The sequence below is a fragment of the Mobula hypostoma genome, chromosome 19 (genome assembly GCF_963921235.1).
Source record: "Mobula hypostoma chromosome 19, sMobHyp1.1, whole genome shotgun sequence".
NCBI classification, from domain to species: Eukaryota; Metazoa; Chordata; class Chondrichthyes; order Myliobatiformes; family Myliobatidae; genus Mobula; species Mobula hypostoma.
This window is the reverse complement of record NC_086115.1, coordinates 9927118-9942706: the sequence shown is the minus strand read 5'-3', so window position 1 is coordinate 9942706 and position 15589 is coordinate 9927118. Positions and strand designations below refer to the sequence as shown.

The following is a 15589-nucleotide window of genomic DNA, read 5'->3' as shown; positions in this document are numbered from 1 at the left end:
TGACTTTGTGCTGTAGATATAGGAGCAGAATTAGGCCATTCAGCCGATCAAGCCTGCTTCACCATTCGATCACGGCTGATTTTCCCCTCCCAACCCCATCTTACTGTCTTCTCCTCGTAACTTTTGACAACTTTACTAATTAAGAACGTTCCAACCTCCAATTTAAATACACCCAATGAATTGCCCTCCCAGGTTCTGTGGCAATGAATTACACAGATTCACCACCCTATGGCTAAAGAAATTCCTCTTCATCTCTGTACTAAAGGGACATCTTTCTATTTTGAGACTATGCCCTCTGGTCCCAGACTCTCCCACTACAGCAAACATCTTTTCCATGTCCACTCTATCTAGGCCTTTCAATATGCATTAACAATCTCTGTTCTCAACTCCTCCAGGTAAGAGACTAACCTGCTCTCACCAAGGCTTTGTGGGTAGTGAAGGTGTCCATTGAGGGTAATGTAGGAACCACAGACACTTCTACAGGTCATGCTGCATCTGCAGAGACAGATTTTTTCCACAGATGCCACTTGACCTGCGAAGAATTTCCAGGCATGGCGGCGGAACAGTTGGCATAACACCAAGAACCCAGCTTCAATTCCACCACTGTCTGTAAAGGGTTCATACGTTCTCTCCATGAATTTCCTCTGAGTGCTCCAGTTTCCCTCCACATTCCAAAGGCATAGGTTTAGTGGGTTTTTTTTACACATCTCTTTATTGCTTTTACAGAATGAAAAGAAAACACATTAGATCATCCATAGGTTTGAAAGTACGATGAAGTTAAAGGAAAAAAAAATAAGAAATCAGAAGAAAAAAAACAAACACCCCCATTAATCAGTTAATTCAGTTCGTTACTTTTATCATCCTGAATATTGTTCTCCAGAAACTTGTAGAAAATGTCCTAAATTTCCCAAAATTTGCCAAGTTTGTTTTTTGTGATGCAGCTTATCTTTTCTAGAGCAAGATAAGAAGTCATTCCCTTCAGCCATCATGAGAGCTCACTGGTTGTTGGTTTCTTCCATGAATAGGCTATGCAGCGTTTGGCTTCCAAAAAATAAATATTAAGCAGAGGCCTTACATTTTTGGAGGTTACAAAGTCCTTTGTATAAATATTCAGAATACATAATTTAGGATCAAGGGGCACCTTTTTTCCAATAATCTGACTAATCAAATCCAGCACCTTCTTCCAGAAGCAGATTATCTGGGGGCACTCCCACATACAATGGAACAGAAACCCCTTTTGGTGGTAACATTTAATGCAAGTGTCTGAAATGTTGGGGTTAAAGTGATGCAACCTGACTGGAGTAATGTACTGTCTGGTTATCCACTTGTACTGTAGTAATTTAGAATGAGTGTTCACTGATTGGGTTTGAACTAAGGAACAAGCTTCTGACCACTTTTTTTGCTGACAGATTCTCATGCAAATCAGTTCTTCATGCTTGTAGTATGTTGTTTGATGACTCTTTGCATTTACTTGCAAACAAATTGTATAATACAGACACATGTCCCCTAACTTCAGATAATTTCAGAGTGATGTCTTCCAGGGTAGATACAATAATGGTTTGGCATGATGTTCTTGTGTATTTGGGGGAGACATCACAGTTATCCCGGTTTACTCCTACCTTTGGTGATGGTAGCTTCCGGCCCAGCAGAGCGGACCCTGGTTTTAAAACTTGGTCGACACAAGGCAGAGCTAAGGTGTCTGATCTTTATAATAGCAATACATTTATGTCATTTGAAGAACATAAGGCCACATATGGAATTCCAACAAAACATTTTTTAAAATACCTTGCAAAGTTTTATTATGTTCAGGCAAGGTTACAGTTTAGTGGGTTAATTGGGTTACATGTGTGCAATTGGACAGCACACCCTCATTGGGCCAGAAGGGTCTTGTTACTGCACCATATCTAAATAAAATAAATTAATAATTTAATTTAATTAATAAATTGATTTTTTTTTTGAAGCAGAGGGTCCTGCCTTCCTGGCCACTGAGGCTAATGGTCAAGCAAGGAAATTCATCACAGACTTCAAATTGCCTCAATTTAGGAAAAGATCTCTGACCCAACACAAAACCAGTCTACCATGCTCCAGTAATCTCTGGCAACCTAAAGGCTTTAAGACCTGGACTGCATACAGCACTTCAAGACACCAAATACAAGTCATCTCTAGCTTACAAACACTGACTTACCAATAGGCCTACATACAAGATGTGTCTGGGACAGACTGACAGCATTGTCTCCCATGTAGGAATATAGTTCACAGCTTCATTTCTGATCTGTCAACTGTCATAACTTGGGGATGACAGGTACCATCAATGATGTCTCCACAAAATCATCTGGGAGAATCACTGGAAAAGTTTCCTGTCCCAGGCTAACATACTTGGTCAAACTCAGATACATTAGACAAGCTTTGCTGTTCATATGCCCAACATCAAATTCCCAAAACAGCTGCTCTAGATGTATTGATATTACTGACCGGATAGAGGAAATGACAGTCCTTAAAAAATGTAACCTCCTCCTCGACTCTTGGGAGTCTCTGCCCTGCAGTCACTCAAACCGGAGAGGGATGACATTGAGCTCCTCGAGTCCATGCTTGAGCTGCTGAGTATTTCTAGACACGATACTGAAGCAGTTAACAGAACACCAGCAACTTGGGTTCAATTCTGCCGCTGCCTGTAAGGAGTTTGTATGTTTTGTTATAAACAAAGTGCAGTGTACAGGAGCTCACAAATCATCCATCCGCCTGACCCATCTATAGAAAAGTTTGCAGTTCCTGTGTGGACCTCATTAGAACCCACAAGACTAGAGTGGGAAATGAGACAGCAAGAAACATGTATCAACCCTGCTTTGTATTTTTCTTCGCTCAAAGCTCTGGACAAAGGTGCTTTAATCCCTGCAATACAACAACCATTCAATTCAACATATTCCAATAAACCAGTGCACAGAATTTTAGAATGGAAACAGCAACAGAAGCGTATACCATTCTCCTGCAGTGTTCCGACACGAAGCAAGATATCAACTCTCCAGTGCGACCAGTTATGAGAACTCAATACCACATGTGACATCCAGTGGTAATCAGCACTGCAAAACTGTAATGATGAAATTCCGCCATCCACAAAAACACTGATAGGAAGACACTGCAAGCACAGGCAACTTTTGTGAAATTTCTGAACTCTTGATGGATTCTTTAAAAAAAATCTACTGGTACAGAAAAAGCACAAAATCTTTACAATCCCTGATTAGGACACGGCACCAAAACAAGTCTATAAAAGTGTATTTTATATTTCCAATTTTAGAAAGCCTGGTTAAGAGTCTCTCAAGGTCAGGTAGAGATACAAAAGAGTCACTAGCAGGAAGAAAACTTAGTACGGGTCGACCTTCACTAATACGGCACCACTGGGACCTGAGGAGTGCCGGATTAGTGAAAATGCCAAATTACAGAAGGATCACATTAAGCATAATCAGTGCCGGATTATAGAAGGAACCAGACTACAGGTAATCGGATTAGTGAAGGTCGACCTGTACTATAGTCTACACCAGGGGTAGGCCAGATCCAGCCCGCGAGCGATTTTTCCTTATTCTGAGTGTTTCATGCGATCACACAGATGGACATGCATGGCGTCTTGTTACACTGCCCCAGGTTCCGTTTTGTTCCAAACCAAACACTGATATATACGAATGACGGGAAGGCAGACTACCTTATTAATATGTATTAGATACTCTCCTTGCACACGCAGGTTTTCAAATGGGATCGTTCAAATTTGTAAACAAAAACAGCGTCACTGTGTTTTAGCAAGAAATCCACGCTAACTATCCAGATACTTACATGTGCTACGATACTCATTGAATAACTCGTGTTTCAAAATAAAATCAAAGAAAAAAATTCCAATGGCAATGAATGCAAAACGCAGGAAGGTAGACGCTGAGTGCCGAAATAGCAGTGAAAATGAATGAAATAACTGTGCCAGCTACGAAGTCTCAAAACGTATTGCAGAAAAGATGAAGCCTTTTACAGATGGGGAGTTTGTCAAAGAATGTTTACTAGCAGTGGTGGATATTGTTTGTCCAGAAAAGAAATCTGCATCCCTGCAATGAATTGCATTCTTTTTCCAATTGTGCTTGATGACAGCACAGACTTGAGAGACACTGCTCAACTTGCAGTGTTTGTGTGAGGAGTGACCTCAACTTTTCAAATTTTTGAAGAATTTACTCAATTAATTCCTATGAAGAACACGGTTACTGGAGCAGACATTTTTGAAGCTTTGTTGAAAGTGATGTCAGAAATGAAACTTAATGTGTTGAAGCTAATTGGCATCACAACTGATGGGGCACCAGCAATGGTGGGACAGAAAAACTAAACTGAGTTCTTTGATTACTAATTGGCATCCTTGGTTAAGTACAAATGATTTTCTAGCATGTGTTATTCATTAATTTGAGGCAAAACATAACTAGATGTATTTAAATGGGTAATTCCCATATTTCAAGTTTTTAACGGCATTTATCTGGTCCTCCATCCGTCCGCTCATTAATACGCGATCTGGCCCAGAGGCAAAAAGGTTGCCAACCTCTGGTTTAAACCCAGTGAAAACAAAGAACGCATAATGTTTCCATGTAAGGGTGATGACATGACAAAGGAGAGTTTTCAGAATCAGAATTAATATCACCGGCATATGTCATGAAATTTGTTGTCTTTGTGACAGCAGTACAATGCTATACATGATGATAGGGAAAAATGTGAACTACAGTAAGTATATACTGTATACGTATAACATTAAATTACAAAAGTAGAGAAAAAATGAAAAAAAGTAGTGAGGTAGTGTTCATGAGTTCATTTGCAATTCAGAAATCTGATGGCAGAGGGGAAGAAGCTGTTCTTGAATCGGTGAGTGTGTGCCTTCAGACTCCTGTACCCTGTTCCTGATGGTAGCAATGAGAGTCAGTCATGTCCTGGGTGACAGGACCCCTTAATGACGGATGCTGCCTTTTTGATGCATCATTCCTTGAAGGTGTCCTGGATGTCGGGGAGGCTAGTGCCCATGATGGAGCTGACTGAATTCACAACTCGCTGCAGCTTATTTCGATCCTGTGGAGTGGTCCTTCCATACCCAACAGTGATGCAGGCAGGTAAAATGCTCTCCATGGCACATTTGCAGAAATTTGCGAGTGCCTTTTCATGTGGAGAAGTTCCCTGGTAGACTTTACCAGTCTGAGGGGTGCTGCCGTGAGGCCAAAGTGCATACTGAAATTGGCTTATTATTGTCACATTTACCGAGGTACAGCAAAAAGCTTGTTTTGCATACCATTGATTCAGATCAAATCATTACACAGAGCTTTGAGGTAAAGTAACAGAATACAGGGAAAAACGTGAAACAGCAGAAAGAGGACGTGCAGTGCTGGTAGACAATGAAGTACAAGGTCGTGAAGAGGTAGACCGTGAAGTTAAGAGCTGAGAGCCACTATTACAACTGTGTGCTGGTGGAAAAGCAATACTTGATAGAGTGCCAATCAATTGCCTCAGGTTAAAAAGGAGGTACTAAGGTGGACTCAGTACATTATTAGACATTTTATACAAAAAAAATTCATAAGGACAAAGATAAGGAGTCAGTAGAGAGGCAACTGAGCAACTACCTTGTATTGATTTCTATTACAGACTAACTGACCTTGAAACTCTGTAGATCCCTAGACTTTTCCATCCTAAAATGGTAATGAGGATCCATTTGGGAATCTCATGCTCCAGCTATTCTTATGTCTGCGATCTAAGCTCAAATGACATCAAGAATGCCATTTGCTTTGTAACAATTTGCGTGCTTAACAATTGCAAGGCAGCTTGAAGCAATTTTGACAGCTTAGAAAGGGAAGCCCAGACCACAATAACAAGAAACAAATGATCTATATTTAGCAATCATGGCAATATATTTCTAAACGTCACCAATGTTCTAATGATCATAGGAACTGCTACTGGTTACAACACTGCCTTAATTAGAATATACAGGATGAACTGCTGATACTGCTTCCCAGCAGAGAACAGTCATTTTAGTGTAAATTTACAGTTTGCTGGGAAGGACAGCACCTCAGAAATGGAGATCAACATGAAAGCAGCTCCATGTCCATCAAACACCCTTTTCACAAGAAAGTCCATGTGGCATTGACTTCTGCAATCTCAGTATTCACATTTGTTTTACAGGGTAGAACAGGCCCTTCTGGTCGAAAGAGCTGCACCAACCAGTAACCTATTTAACCCAGTGACTCAGCAGTGATCTAAGGGCATCAACATGTTCGTTTGCTAATATTTTCCTGAAAAGACCTTCAGGAATATTTGATTTGGAAATCAAATATTTTGATTTGAATATTTGATTTGTGTATTTGCAATCCACAGCTCTCATGTTTACTCCAAGGTCATCAGAACTTATTGTGCTTGTGCAACCAACAACATTGGCAAGAAAGAAGTTTAGTGGAGCCAGATTTAATAAAATTCTGCTTTTATTGGCACCAACATCTTGGGTGATCAGAAATGAAAAATTTCCTTAATACTGTCCCAATAGGCCACTTTCGATCGTGCCCAACACAACATCAGCAAATCTATGACACAAGCAAGGACAAGATACTGTTATCATGCTGTGACGTGCACAACAGGTCAAATGCAACCATGGCAGAAAATTGTTGGCCCTCCTTTAGTGAGGAATGCCCACTTCCCTACCCATAACCTACCTGCAGCAGATACAGAAGGATAAGTTAGCAAGACTACATTTTTGGCAGGTCAGTATCCTAACTCCAGATTGGAATCCACAACCAAGCAGGAAGTGGCTGGGGTGAAACTGGTGACCACTGCACTCAAGGAGGAACCTCAGTTTCAGTAAGAAGAAAAGCAGAACATGCTGGATGTCAAGCACCATCCGTGGAGAGTGATATAGTCCTGACGAAGAGTCTTTGATCTCAAATCGCTAACTCTTCTCTCTACAGATGCTGCCTGACCTGCTGAATGTTTCCAGCATTTGTTTTTATTTCAGGTTTCCACTATTTTCTTTTTTTTTAATTTTTTGATCAGTGATACTTGATAGTTTCAATATCTCACTGGGAGAACTAACAGAAGCTGTGAATAAGACATAGGAGCAGAATTAGGCCAATTGGCCCATCAAGTCTGCTCCACCATTTCATCGTGGCTGATCCATTTTCCCTCTTAGTGCCAATCTTCCACCTTCTCCCCGTATCCCTTCCTGCCCTGACCAATCAAGAATCTATCAATCTCTGCCTAAAATATATGCAAAGACCTGGCCTCCACAGTCACCTGCGCCAATGCATTCCACAGACTGACCACTCTCTGGGTAAGGAAATTCCTCCTCATATGTGTTCTAAAAGGACACCCCTCTATTCTGATGCTGTGTCCGCTGGTCCTAGACACCCCCACATTGGAAACATCCTCTCCACATCCACTGTATGGAGGCCTTTCGAAAGAGGGCATGTCAGAGGGAACCATTGTGAGGCAGAATATAAAACCTGCTTCACAACTCAAGCCTGATCCATGGTGCTGTCCGGGTAGAGCTTGCACATTCCCGACGGGACTGTCAGTTTCCTTCCACATTCCAAACACGTGTGGGTGAGATATAACCTGTGGGGAAATTACGGAAACACGGGAACTCGTGTACATGTCTAATGATCAGTGTGAGTGGCTCTTCTCCTGTTGTATTTTTCTGTGATCCTATAATATTGACAGACATCAAAACTACACTGAAGTCGTTTAAAAAACTTTGATGATGATTATTGACTCATACAGCCAGATTTGGGAACAGCTTCTTTCCAACTGTGATAAGACTGCTAAACGGATCCTGACCTGGATCTGGGTCGTACCCTCCAAATACCCGGACCTGCCTGTCAGTTTTTTTGCACTACCTTACTTTCCATTTTTCTATTTATGATTTATAATTTAAATTTTTAATATTTACTAATTTTTACTATTTTTAATATTTACTATCAATTTGTTATCCAGGAAGCGGGAAGCGCAGAATCAAATATCGCGGTGATGATTGTACATTCTAGTATCAATCGTTTGGCGACAATAAAGTATAAAGTATTGAAAACCCCCAATAGCTGTTGCTGCCCTCCAGAATTTGCTCAGTGGAAGAGAAGCTGGACCAGGACAACATCCTTGCGAGGCCGTGCAACCCAGGAACTTGGGCTATATACATCTTTGCGTCTGTATGTTTTTCTGCTCTCGTAACTACTATATGTGTTATGTGCGCACAGTGTTTTGCACCTTGGTCTCGGACGAGTGCTGTTTCGCTTGGCTGTATTCATGAAGGCCAATTAAACTTGAACTTTGAAAGGACAAGGTCTTCAGCACCAGACTACATAAGGAAACAACACGAGAGTGTAGGCAAAATAAGTGTGCAAATGTATATGAATAGATTGTCTACCTGGCCCTCCCATCTCGTGAAGCAATCACAACCCATCTCACATACCCTCTCTGTCTCCTGAGATCAGGGGTCACCGCCTCACTGCATCTAATGTTGGGGAGTCATACTGTTCCCTGCCTCCGGGGTTCAGATTCATCCAGCTCCCTGTGGCTGGGGTTCATTAAAGCTCAGATGTTCAGAGGTCATCGTGCTCCCTGGGAGGTGGGTGACCCCCCCCCCCGCCCCCGCGAACATCCCATCCCTTCACTGGCCTGGCTGGTTCCGATCCACAGCTGCGGGACGCTGAGGTAAGGCCCGGTGAGGCGACCGGAGCCGGATCTTACCTCCAACTCCCAAGTTGACCTTCTTGGGGTTCGGGTCCTCCTTGAAGTCAGCCGTAATCTTAAAGACGACTACGGGCGCAGCCAGCGGCACAGCAGCGAAAAAGGACGCCATCGAGGCAGTGCTGAGAGGGGGTTCGGTGGAACCGGACGTGGGGACGAGCAGCAGCGATCGGCAGCACTGAAACCCCCTAAGCGACCTTGAGCCCGCTCAGCTCGCCTCCTGTGACGTCACCTCCGACTGACAGGCGTTGCACAAGTCAGCGCCAAGGAGTCTGTCCCGCCTCCCCAATGATTGGCTGTAACCGCGCAGGTGTCGCCGGCCGGCCACGAGGTAGCGCCGCCCCTCCCATGATTGGTTACATTGGCGCCGTGAGCGTCCACCGGCCGACACGCGGGCATTCTGGGTATTACAGTCACCTAGCAACAGCGGCAACAGCCTCCCGGGAGTAACGCGTTCGATGCTGGTCGCCTCCTCACAGGAAGGACATGAACGTATTAGAGAGAGTGCCGAGAAGGCTTACCGGAGCGCTGCCCGGATGGGAGAGCATGTATTATGAGGAAAGGTTGAACGAGTTAGGGCTTCTCTCTTTGGAGCGAAAGAGGACGAGAGATGTACAAAATGATAAGAGGCACAGACAGAATGGGCAGCCAGATACTCCCCCCCCCCCCAGGGTAGAACTGGCTAATACGAGGGTGCATGGTTTTATAGTGATTGGAGTACAGTGTCAGAGGTAGTTTTTTTTGCATAGAGTGGTGGGTGCGTGGAACGTGGTGGTGACAGAGGCAGGTACATTAGGGACATTTGGGAAACTGTTATATAGGCACGTGGATGAATGAGAAATGGGGGACTATGCAGGAGGGACTCGGGTAGTTTAGACTTAGAATCGGTTAAAACGTCGGCAAACGTCATGGGCCTGTACTGTGCTGTAATACTATATTAGGTAGCATAGTGGTTAGCACCATGCTTTACAGTACTAGCAACCCGGGTTCAGTTCCCTCCACTGCCTTTAAGAAGTTAGTACGTTCTCCCCGTGACCACGTGGGTTTTCTCCCACGGTCTAAGGACCTACTGGTTGTGATAGATCATTGTAAATTGTACTGTGATGAGGCTAGAGTTAAATCGGGCTGGAAGGTCCTGTTCTGTGCTGTATCTCAATAAATTAATAAATATTCCAACAAGAACTGCCCTCCCTATCTATCCATTGCAACAACAAGAACATCTGACCTCTCTATTCATCACTACAACAATTGCACTCTCACCCCCCCCCCCCGCCGCCTTTCTGTTCAGCACACTGACTGGTGCAGCAGATAATCTGGGGGGGGGGTGAAGATGGGTAATGGGGAGATTGGAGGTGGCAGGTGTATGGGGACAAAGATGGGAGGACCACAGGAGGGAGTGGGGTGGTTTGAAAGGGGGGGGAACCATCAGAGGGAATGCTCATCTGAAAGTGGAGGACTCTGTGTTCATGCAATTGAATTTGGTCTACCAAGACGGAAGATGAGGCACTGGGCTGCACCCTGGCAGTGGAGGGTAAGGATGGACTCGACAGTATGGGAAAGGGAGGAGGGATTGAAGGACAGAGCAGTGGTGCTCAGTAAAACGACTGCCCGTCGATCTTGCCAGTGCAGAGGAGGTCACAGCAGGAGCACTGAATACAGTAGACACGTTTGCTGGAGGTCAGCAAAGTCCAAAGGTCGAAGTTCAGGGATCGGTGAATCTGCAACATGAAGCCTGAAGAGCCTGGATCAGCGTGTTCAGGGGTTTGAGATCTGCAAGTCTATGAGTCTAGGCCAGGGACTAGAGGTTGGTGGCTCGATATCTTCCAATCTGAAAGTCCATGGCCACCAAGGACTGGTGGGCTGAGACCCAGAGGCAGCCTGTCTGTGAGTTTGCAGGTAAGTGGCTAGTTTTGCTGCTGTTGTTTGTGTTGTTTTGCTGAACATAATGGGCCTGCTATGTTGGCACCAGAATGTGTGGCGTCTCCAGCACATCCTTAGTTTGTGTTGGTTGTTAACGTGAACAACGCATGTTACTGTATGTTTCAATATACATCTCAGATTCCATGTGAATGCAGGTGAAAGAGCCAGAGTCAGTGAAATCACAGATGGTGCAACACGTGCTCTTACTCATCCTTCCTCACCACCATCCAGTGACCTAAACAGGCCTTCCCTGTTCACATACATTTCAAATGGCTTCTTCACCTGGGACATGGAATATAAGAGCTGGGCTGTTGTGCTACAACTTTATAAAACATTGTTATACGATATACGTTATACATTGTTATACGTGGGAATAAACGGGACCTTTTCAGAATGGCAGGCGGTGACTAGTGGACAACCACAAGGCTCAGTGCTGGGACCCCAGTTGTTTACAATATATATTAATGACTTGGATGAGGGAATTAAATGCAGCATCTCCAAGTTTGTGGATGACACGAAGCTGGGTGGCAGTGTTAGCTGTGAGGAGGATGCTAAGAGGATGCAGGGTGACTTGGATAGGTTGGGTGAGTGGGCAAATTCATGGCAGATGCAATTTAGTGTGGATAAATGTGAAGTTATCCACTTTGGTGGCAAAAATAGGAAAACAGATTATTATCTGAATGGTGGCCGATTAGGAAAAGGGGAGGTGCAACGAGACCTGGGTGTCATTATACACCAGTCATTGAAAGTGGGCATGCAGGTACAGCAGGCGCTGAAAAAGGCGAATGGTATGCTGGCATTTATAGCAAGAGGATTCGAGTACAGGAGCAGGGAGGTACTACTGCAGTTGTACAAGGCCTTGGTGAGACCACACCTGGAGTATTGTGTGCAGTTTTGGTCCCCTAATCTGAGGAAAGACATCCTTGCCATAGAGGGAGTACAAAGAAGGTTCACCAGATTGATTCCTGGGATGGCAGGACTTTCATATGAAGAAAGACTGGATGAACTGGGCTTGTACTCGTTGGAATTTAGAAGATTGAGGGGGGATCTGATTGAAACGTATAAGATCCTAAAGGGATTGGACAGGCTAGATGCAGGAAGATTGTTCCCAATGTTGGGGAAGTCCAGAATGAGGGGCCACAGTTTGAGGATAGAGGGGAAGCCTTTTAGGACCGAGATTAGGAAAAACTTCTTCACACAGAGAGTGGTGAATCTGTGGAATTCTCTGCCACAGGAAACAGTTGAGGCCAGTTCATTGGCTATATTTAACAGGGAGTTAGATATGGCCCTTGTGGCTACGGGGGTCAGGGGGTATGGAGGGAAGGCTGGGGCGGGGTTCTGAGTTGGAGGATCAGCCATGATCATAATAAATGGCGGTGCAGGCTCGAAGGGCCGAATGGCCTACTCCTGCACCTATTTTCTATGTTTCTATGTTTCTATGATATCTGGAGTATTGCATACAGTTTTGGTTAGAATCAGGTTTAATATCACTGATTTTGAGTGGGAGAACCAGTGACTAATGGATTACAGAAAAGCGAATTCACTGAGTTATCGAATGGTAGTTTTTTGATCCAGTATGTTAATGCACCAATAAAAGGTGGTGGTGGGGGGTGTCTGTCTAGATCCTGTAACAATCAGGATAGAATTTTGAGTACAGAAGTTGTTGAACCTTTAGGAACAAATGATCATAACACTGTTAGTCTCAAAGTATTTTGGGAGAGTATGTCAATAAAAACCAAAAACATTCAATTGAATTTTAGAAAGGCGAAGTTTGTGCAGATGTGGCAAAGAATTCAGAAGGTAAACTGGAAAGAATTGCTTGATGTTGAGTCAATTGAGGTACAATGGGGTTGATTTAAAGAGGTAATATGCGCAATACAGGAAAGGTTCATACCCAAGGTCAGGTGAAGCAATAAAAACAATAGATCAACTACAGGGATGAATGAAAATTATTGAAGAAAAGACAGCTATATAAGGAATACAGAAAAAATAGCAATGATGTTAAGCATAGGGCATATGAAAATATGAGAGCTATGGTCAAGAGGGAAATACGGATTGCCAAAAGGCAGGTTGAGAAGGATATTGCTGATAAGGCTAAGATTGACCCCAAGAGATATTTTCAATACTTTAGTAAAAGAAAGGAGGAAGATAAGTGTATTAGGAATAATAGTGGGGCGTTAAGTTATGCAGAGAAAGACATAGCGGATCGTCTTAATTCATATTTTGCTGAAATATTCACCTGCATAAATGTTAGCAATATGCCAGTAAGTGTAGAGAAAAATAAGGCTGTTTTAAATGACTTACTGATCTTAGAAAGTGAGGTCCTGCTTCAGCTGAAAGGTTGAAAGTTAATAAATCTCCAGGTCCAGACAACATGTATCCAAGGGTACTTTAAGAGGTCTGTGATTATATATACTGCACAAGTTCTAATATGTATTGTTCAAAAGTCGGTGAAGACAGGTGAAATTCTTAAGGACTAGAACAGGGCTAACATTGTCTTGGTATAAGAAGGGTGATCACACTGACCCTAGTAACTGTAGACCAATAAGCTTAACGTGTATCATAAGTAAGATACTGTAATGGAAACATTAATAAAGAATGAGATGGAAAAACAGCTGATGAGAACAGGCATGTTAGCAGAAAGCCAGCATGGATTTGGAAAGGGGTAATCATGTTTTACTAATATGCTGGAGGCAACTAAAATTTATGATAACAATAGAGATAACAATATCATTTACTTGGAATTTTTGACGAGATACTCCACAAGAGGTTAATAATCAAATTGCAAGAGGTAGGGATTCAGGGTAAGGTGTATGAATGGGTACAAAATTGGCTCAAAAACAGAAAACAACGAATTATGGTGAGAGGACCATTTTCACGCATAGATGTTAAAAGTGGGGCTCCGCAAAGATCCGTTTGGGGCCACTGCTGCTTCTAATTTACATTAATGATTTGGATAAGCACATAACAAATAAACTAGTAAAGTTTGCCGAATACATAAAATTAGGGGGATGGGCTGATAACATTCAGGCAGCAGAATGAATACAGTTAGATCTAAACAAAATCCAGATGTGGACAGATAAATGACAGATGAAATTTAACGTAAATAAGTAAAATATTACATATAGGATGTATAAATATTAGATATAAATATAAAATAGGGGTCTTCTGTTTGAAGAAGGATGTGTTTGTGCTGGAGAGGGTGCAGAGGTGAATTCACCAGGGTGTTGCCTGGATTGAAGAATTGTGGTTACAAGGGAGAAAATGGACATGTTAGGAGTGTTTTACCAGGAGTGAGGGAGGTGGGGAAGTGTCCTGATAGAGGTATATAATGTTATGAGGGGGGTCAGTAGGGTAAATATTAATCATCTGATTCCTATGGTGGGAGCATAGATATGAAGTGTTTGGTAGGCTTATACTGTATCTGCGGGAGGAGTGTTTTCATACACAGAACAGTTAGAATCTGGAATGCACCACCTGAAGAAGTGGTCGAGACAGGTACTCTCACAACATTACAGAACATCGGCACAAGCATTTGAGTCATCAAGGTATTCTCGGCTATGGACCCAGTGGGAATAAGTGGGACCAGTACAGAGAAGTACAATATTGGGCCAAGTGGACAGTCCATGAGCTGGTTATCTCTGACCGTGGAAGTACCACCAGGCTCAAGGACAACCTCTGTCCCACTGTTATAAGACTATTGAACGGTCCTTTATTACAATAAGATGGAGTCTTGATATCACCTTTAGCCTTGTTATGATCTTGCGTATTATTGTCTGCCTGCACTGCACAGTTTCTCTGTAACTGTAACACTTTATTCTGCATGCTGATCTAGCTTTACCTTGTAGTGCCTCAATCTTTAAACATATACTGTACAAGACAAAAGTTTCACTATAACTTGGTACACGCGATAATAATGAACCAAAAGGTTCAATAGGTACATTTAATGTCAGAGAAATATATACAATACACATCCTGAAATTCTTCACAAACATCCAGAAATACAGAGGAGTGCTCCAAAGAATGAATGACAGTAAAACATTAGAATCCCAAACCACCCCCGACTCCCCCCTCCCATGCACAAGCAGCAGCAAAGCAACGACCCACCCCCCACCAGCAAGAAAGCATCAGCGCCCTCCACCAAGCACTCAAGCATGCAGCAAAGCATCGGTAAAGACAGAGACTTGCAGTACCCCAAAGACTACTCGTTCACCCGGTATTCAACATACCACAGGCTCTCTCTCTCCCCCCCCCAAATAAGGGAAAAAGAGGTGTCCCCGTTTCACAGTGAGAGGGGAGGCATAACAAACAACTCGCTGACTTGTGATGTTAAAAGTCTGTTGCGTTGCTTTCTCCGAGCTCTGCCCAGAGAGTCATCCCCAGAAAGGCTCAGGTCTCTGGAAACACAGCCAGCAGCCAAACCACTGCTCCTGATGTTCTGTGTTCTCCCGTGATGCCTCAATCAGGGGCTCCGGCCTCGAATCAGCCACGAAAATCCGGCAGCCTGAAGGCGCGCTGGTCTTCCAGGCCGCTTCCTTGGCATATCAAAAGCAGCTGGCCGTGTGGCCCTGAGAGCGGGTTCCATTCCTGCAAAGAACTGAAGTCAGAGTGTAACTCGGGGTCAGGGTCTTCAAAAGAACCTTGAAAAGGAAAAAAGAGATACCAAAGATAGAAATAGAGCTGTTTCCAAAGTTGCAAGCAAAGGAACCACCGTTTAATGCCATCTTGACTTTACTCTGCCTTCCGATTCCAATTCCAATGGAAGATTGCCATTTAGATTCCTTAATTTAAACTTCAGAATTCCCTACACCAGAATTTTTAAAGACTTACCTGCAAGCTCATCTTTATACTCATTCAATTCACAACTCTCAAACATCAAACTAAGCCTGGGTGTTCAGAAAGTGCCAGAAAGCTAATCAATAATTCATTGAGATGTTCA

At 43.2% G+C, this 15589-nt stretch overlaps 1 protein-coding gene across 1 annotated transcript in view; it reads right to left on the bottom strand.

Moving 5' to 3' along the window:
* The window catches only part of got1 (glutamic-oxaloacetic transaminase 1, soluble), a 78275-nt gene extending 69324 nt beyond the window's left edge, over positions 1 to 8951 (bottom strand). The window contains exon 1 of the mRNA XM_063071315.1: positions 8731 to 8951. Coding sequence (XP_062927385.1) covers positions 8731 to 8842 — 112 coding nt within the window. The 5' untranslated portion in view covers positions 8843 to 8951. The remainder of the gene's footprint in view (positions 1 to 8730) is intronic.
* Positions 8952 to 15589: the final 6638 nt, after the last annotated feature.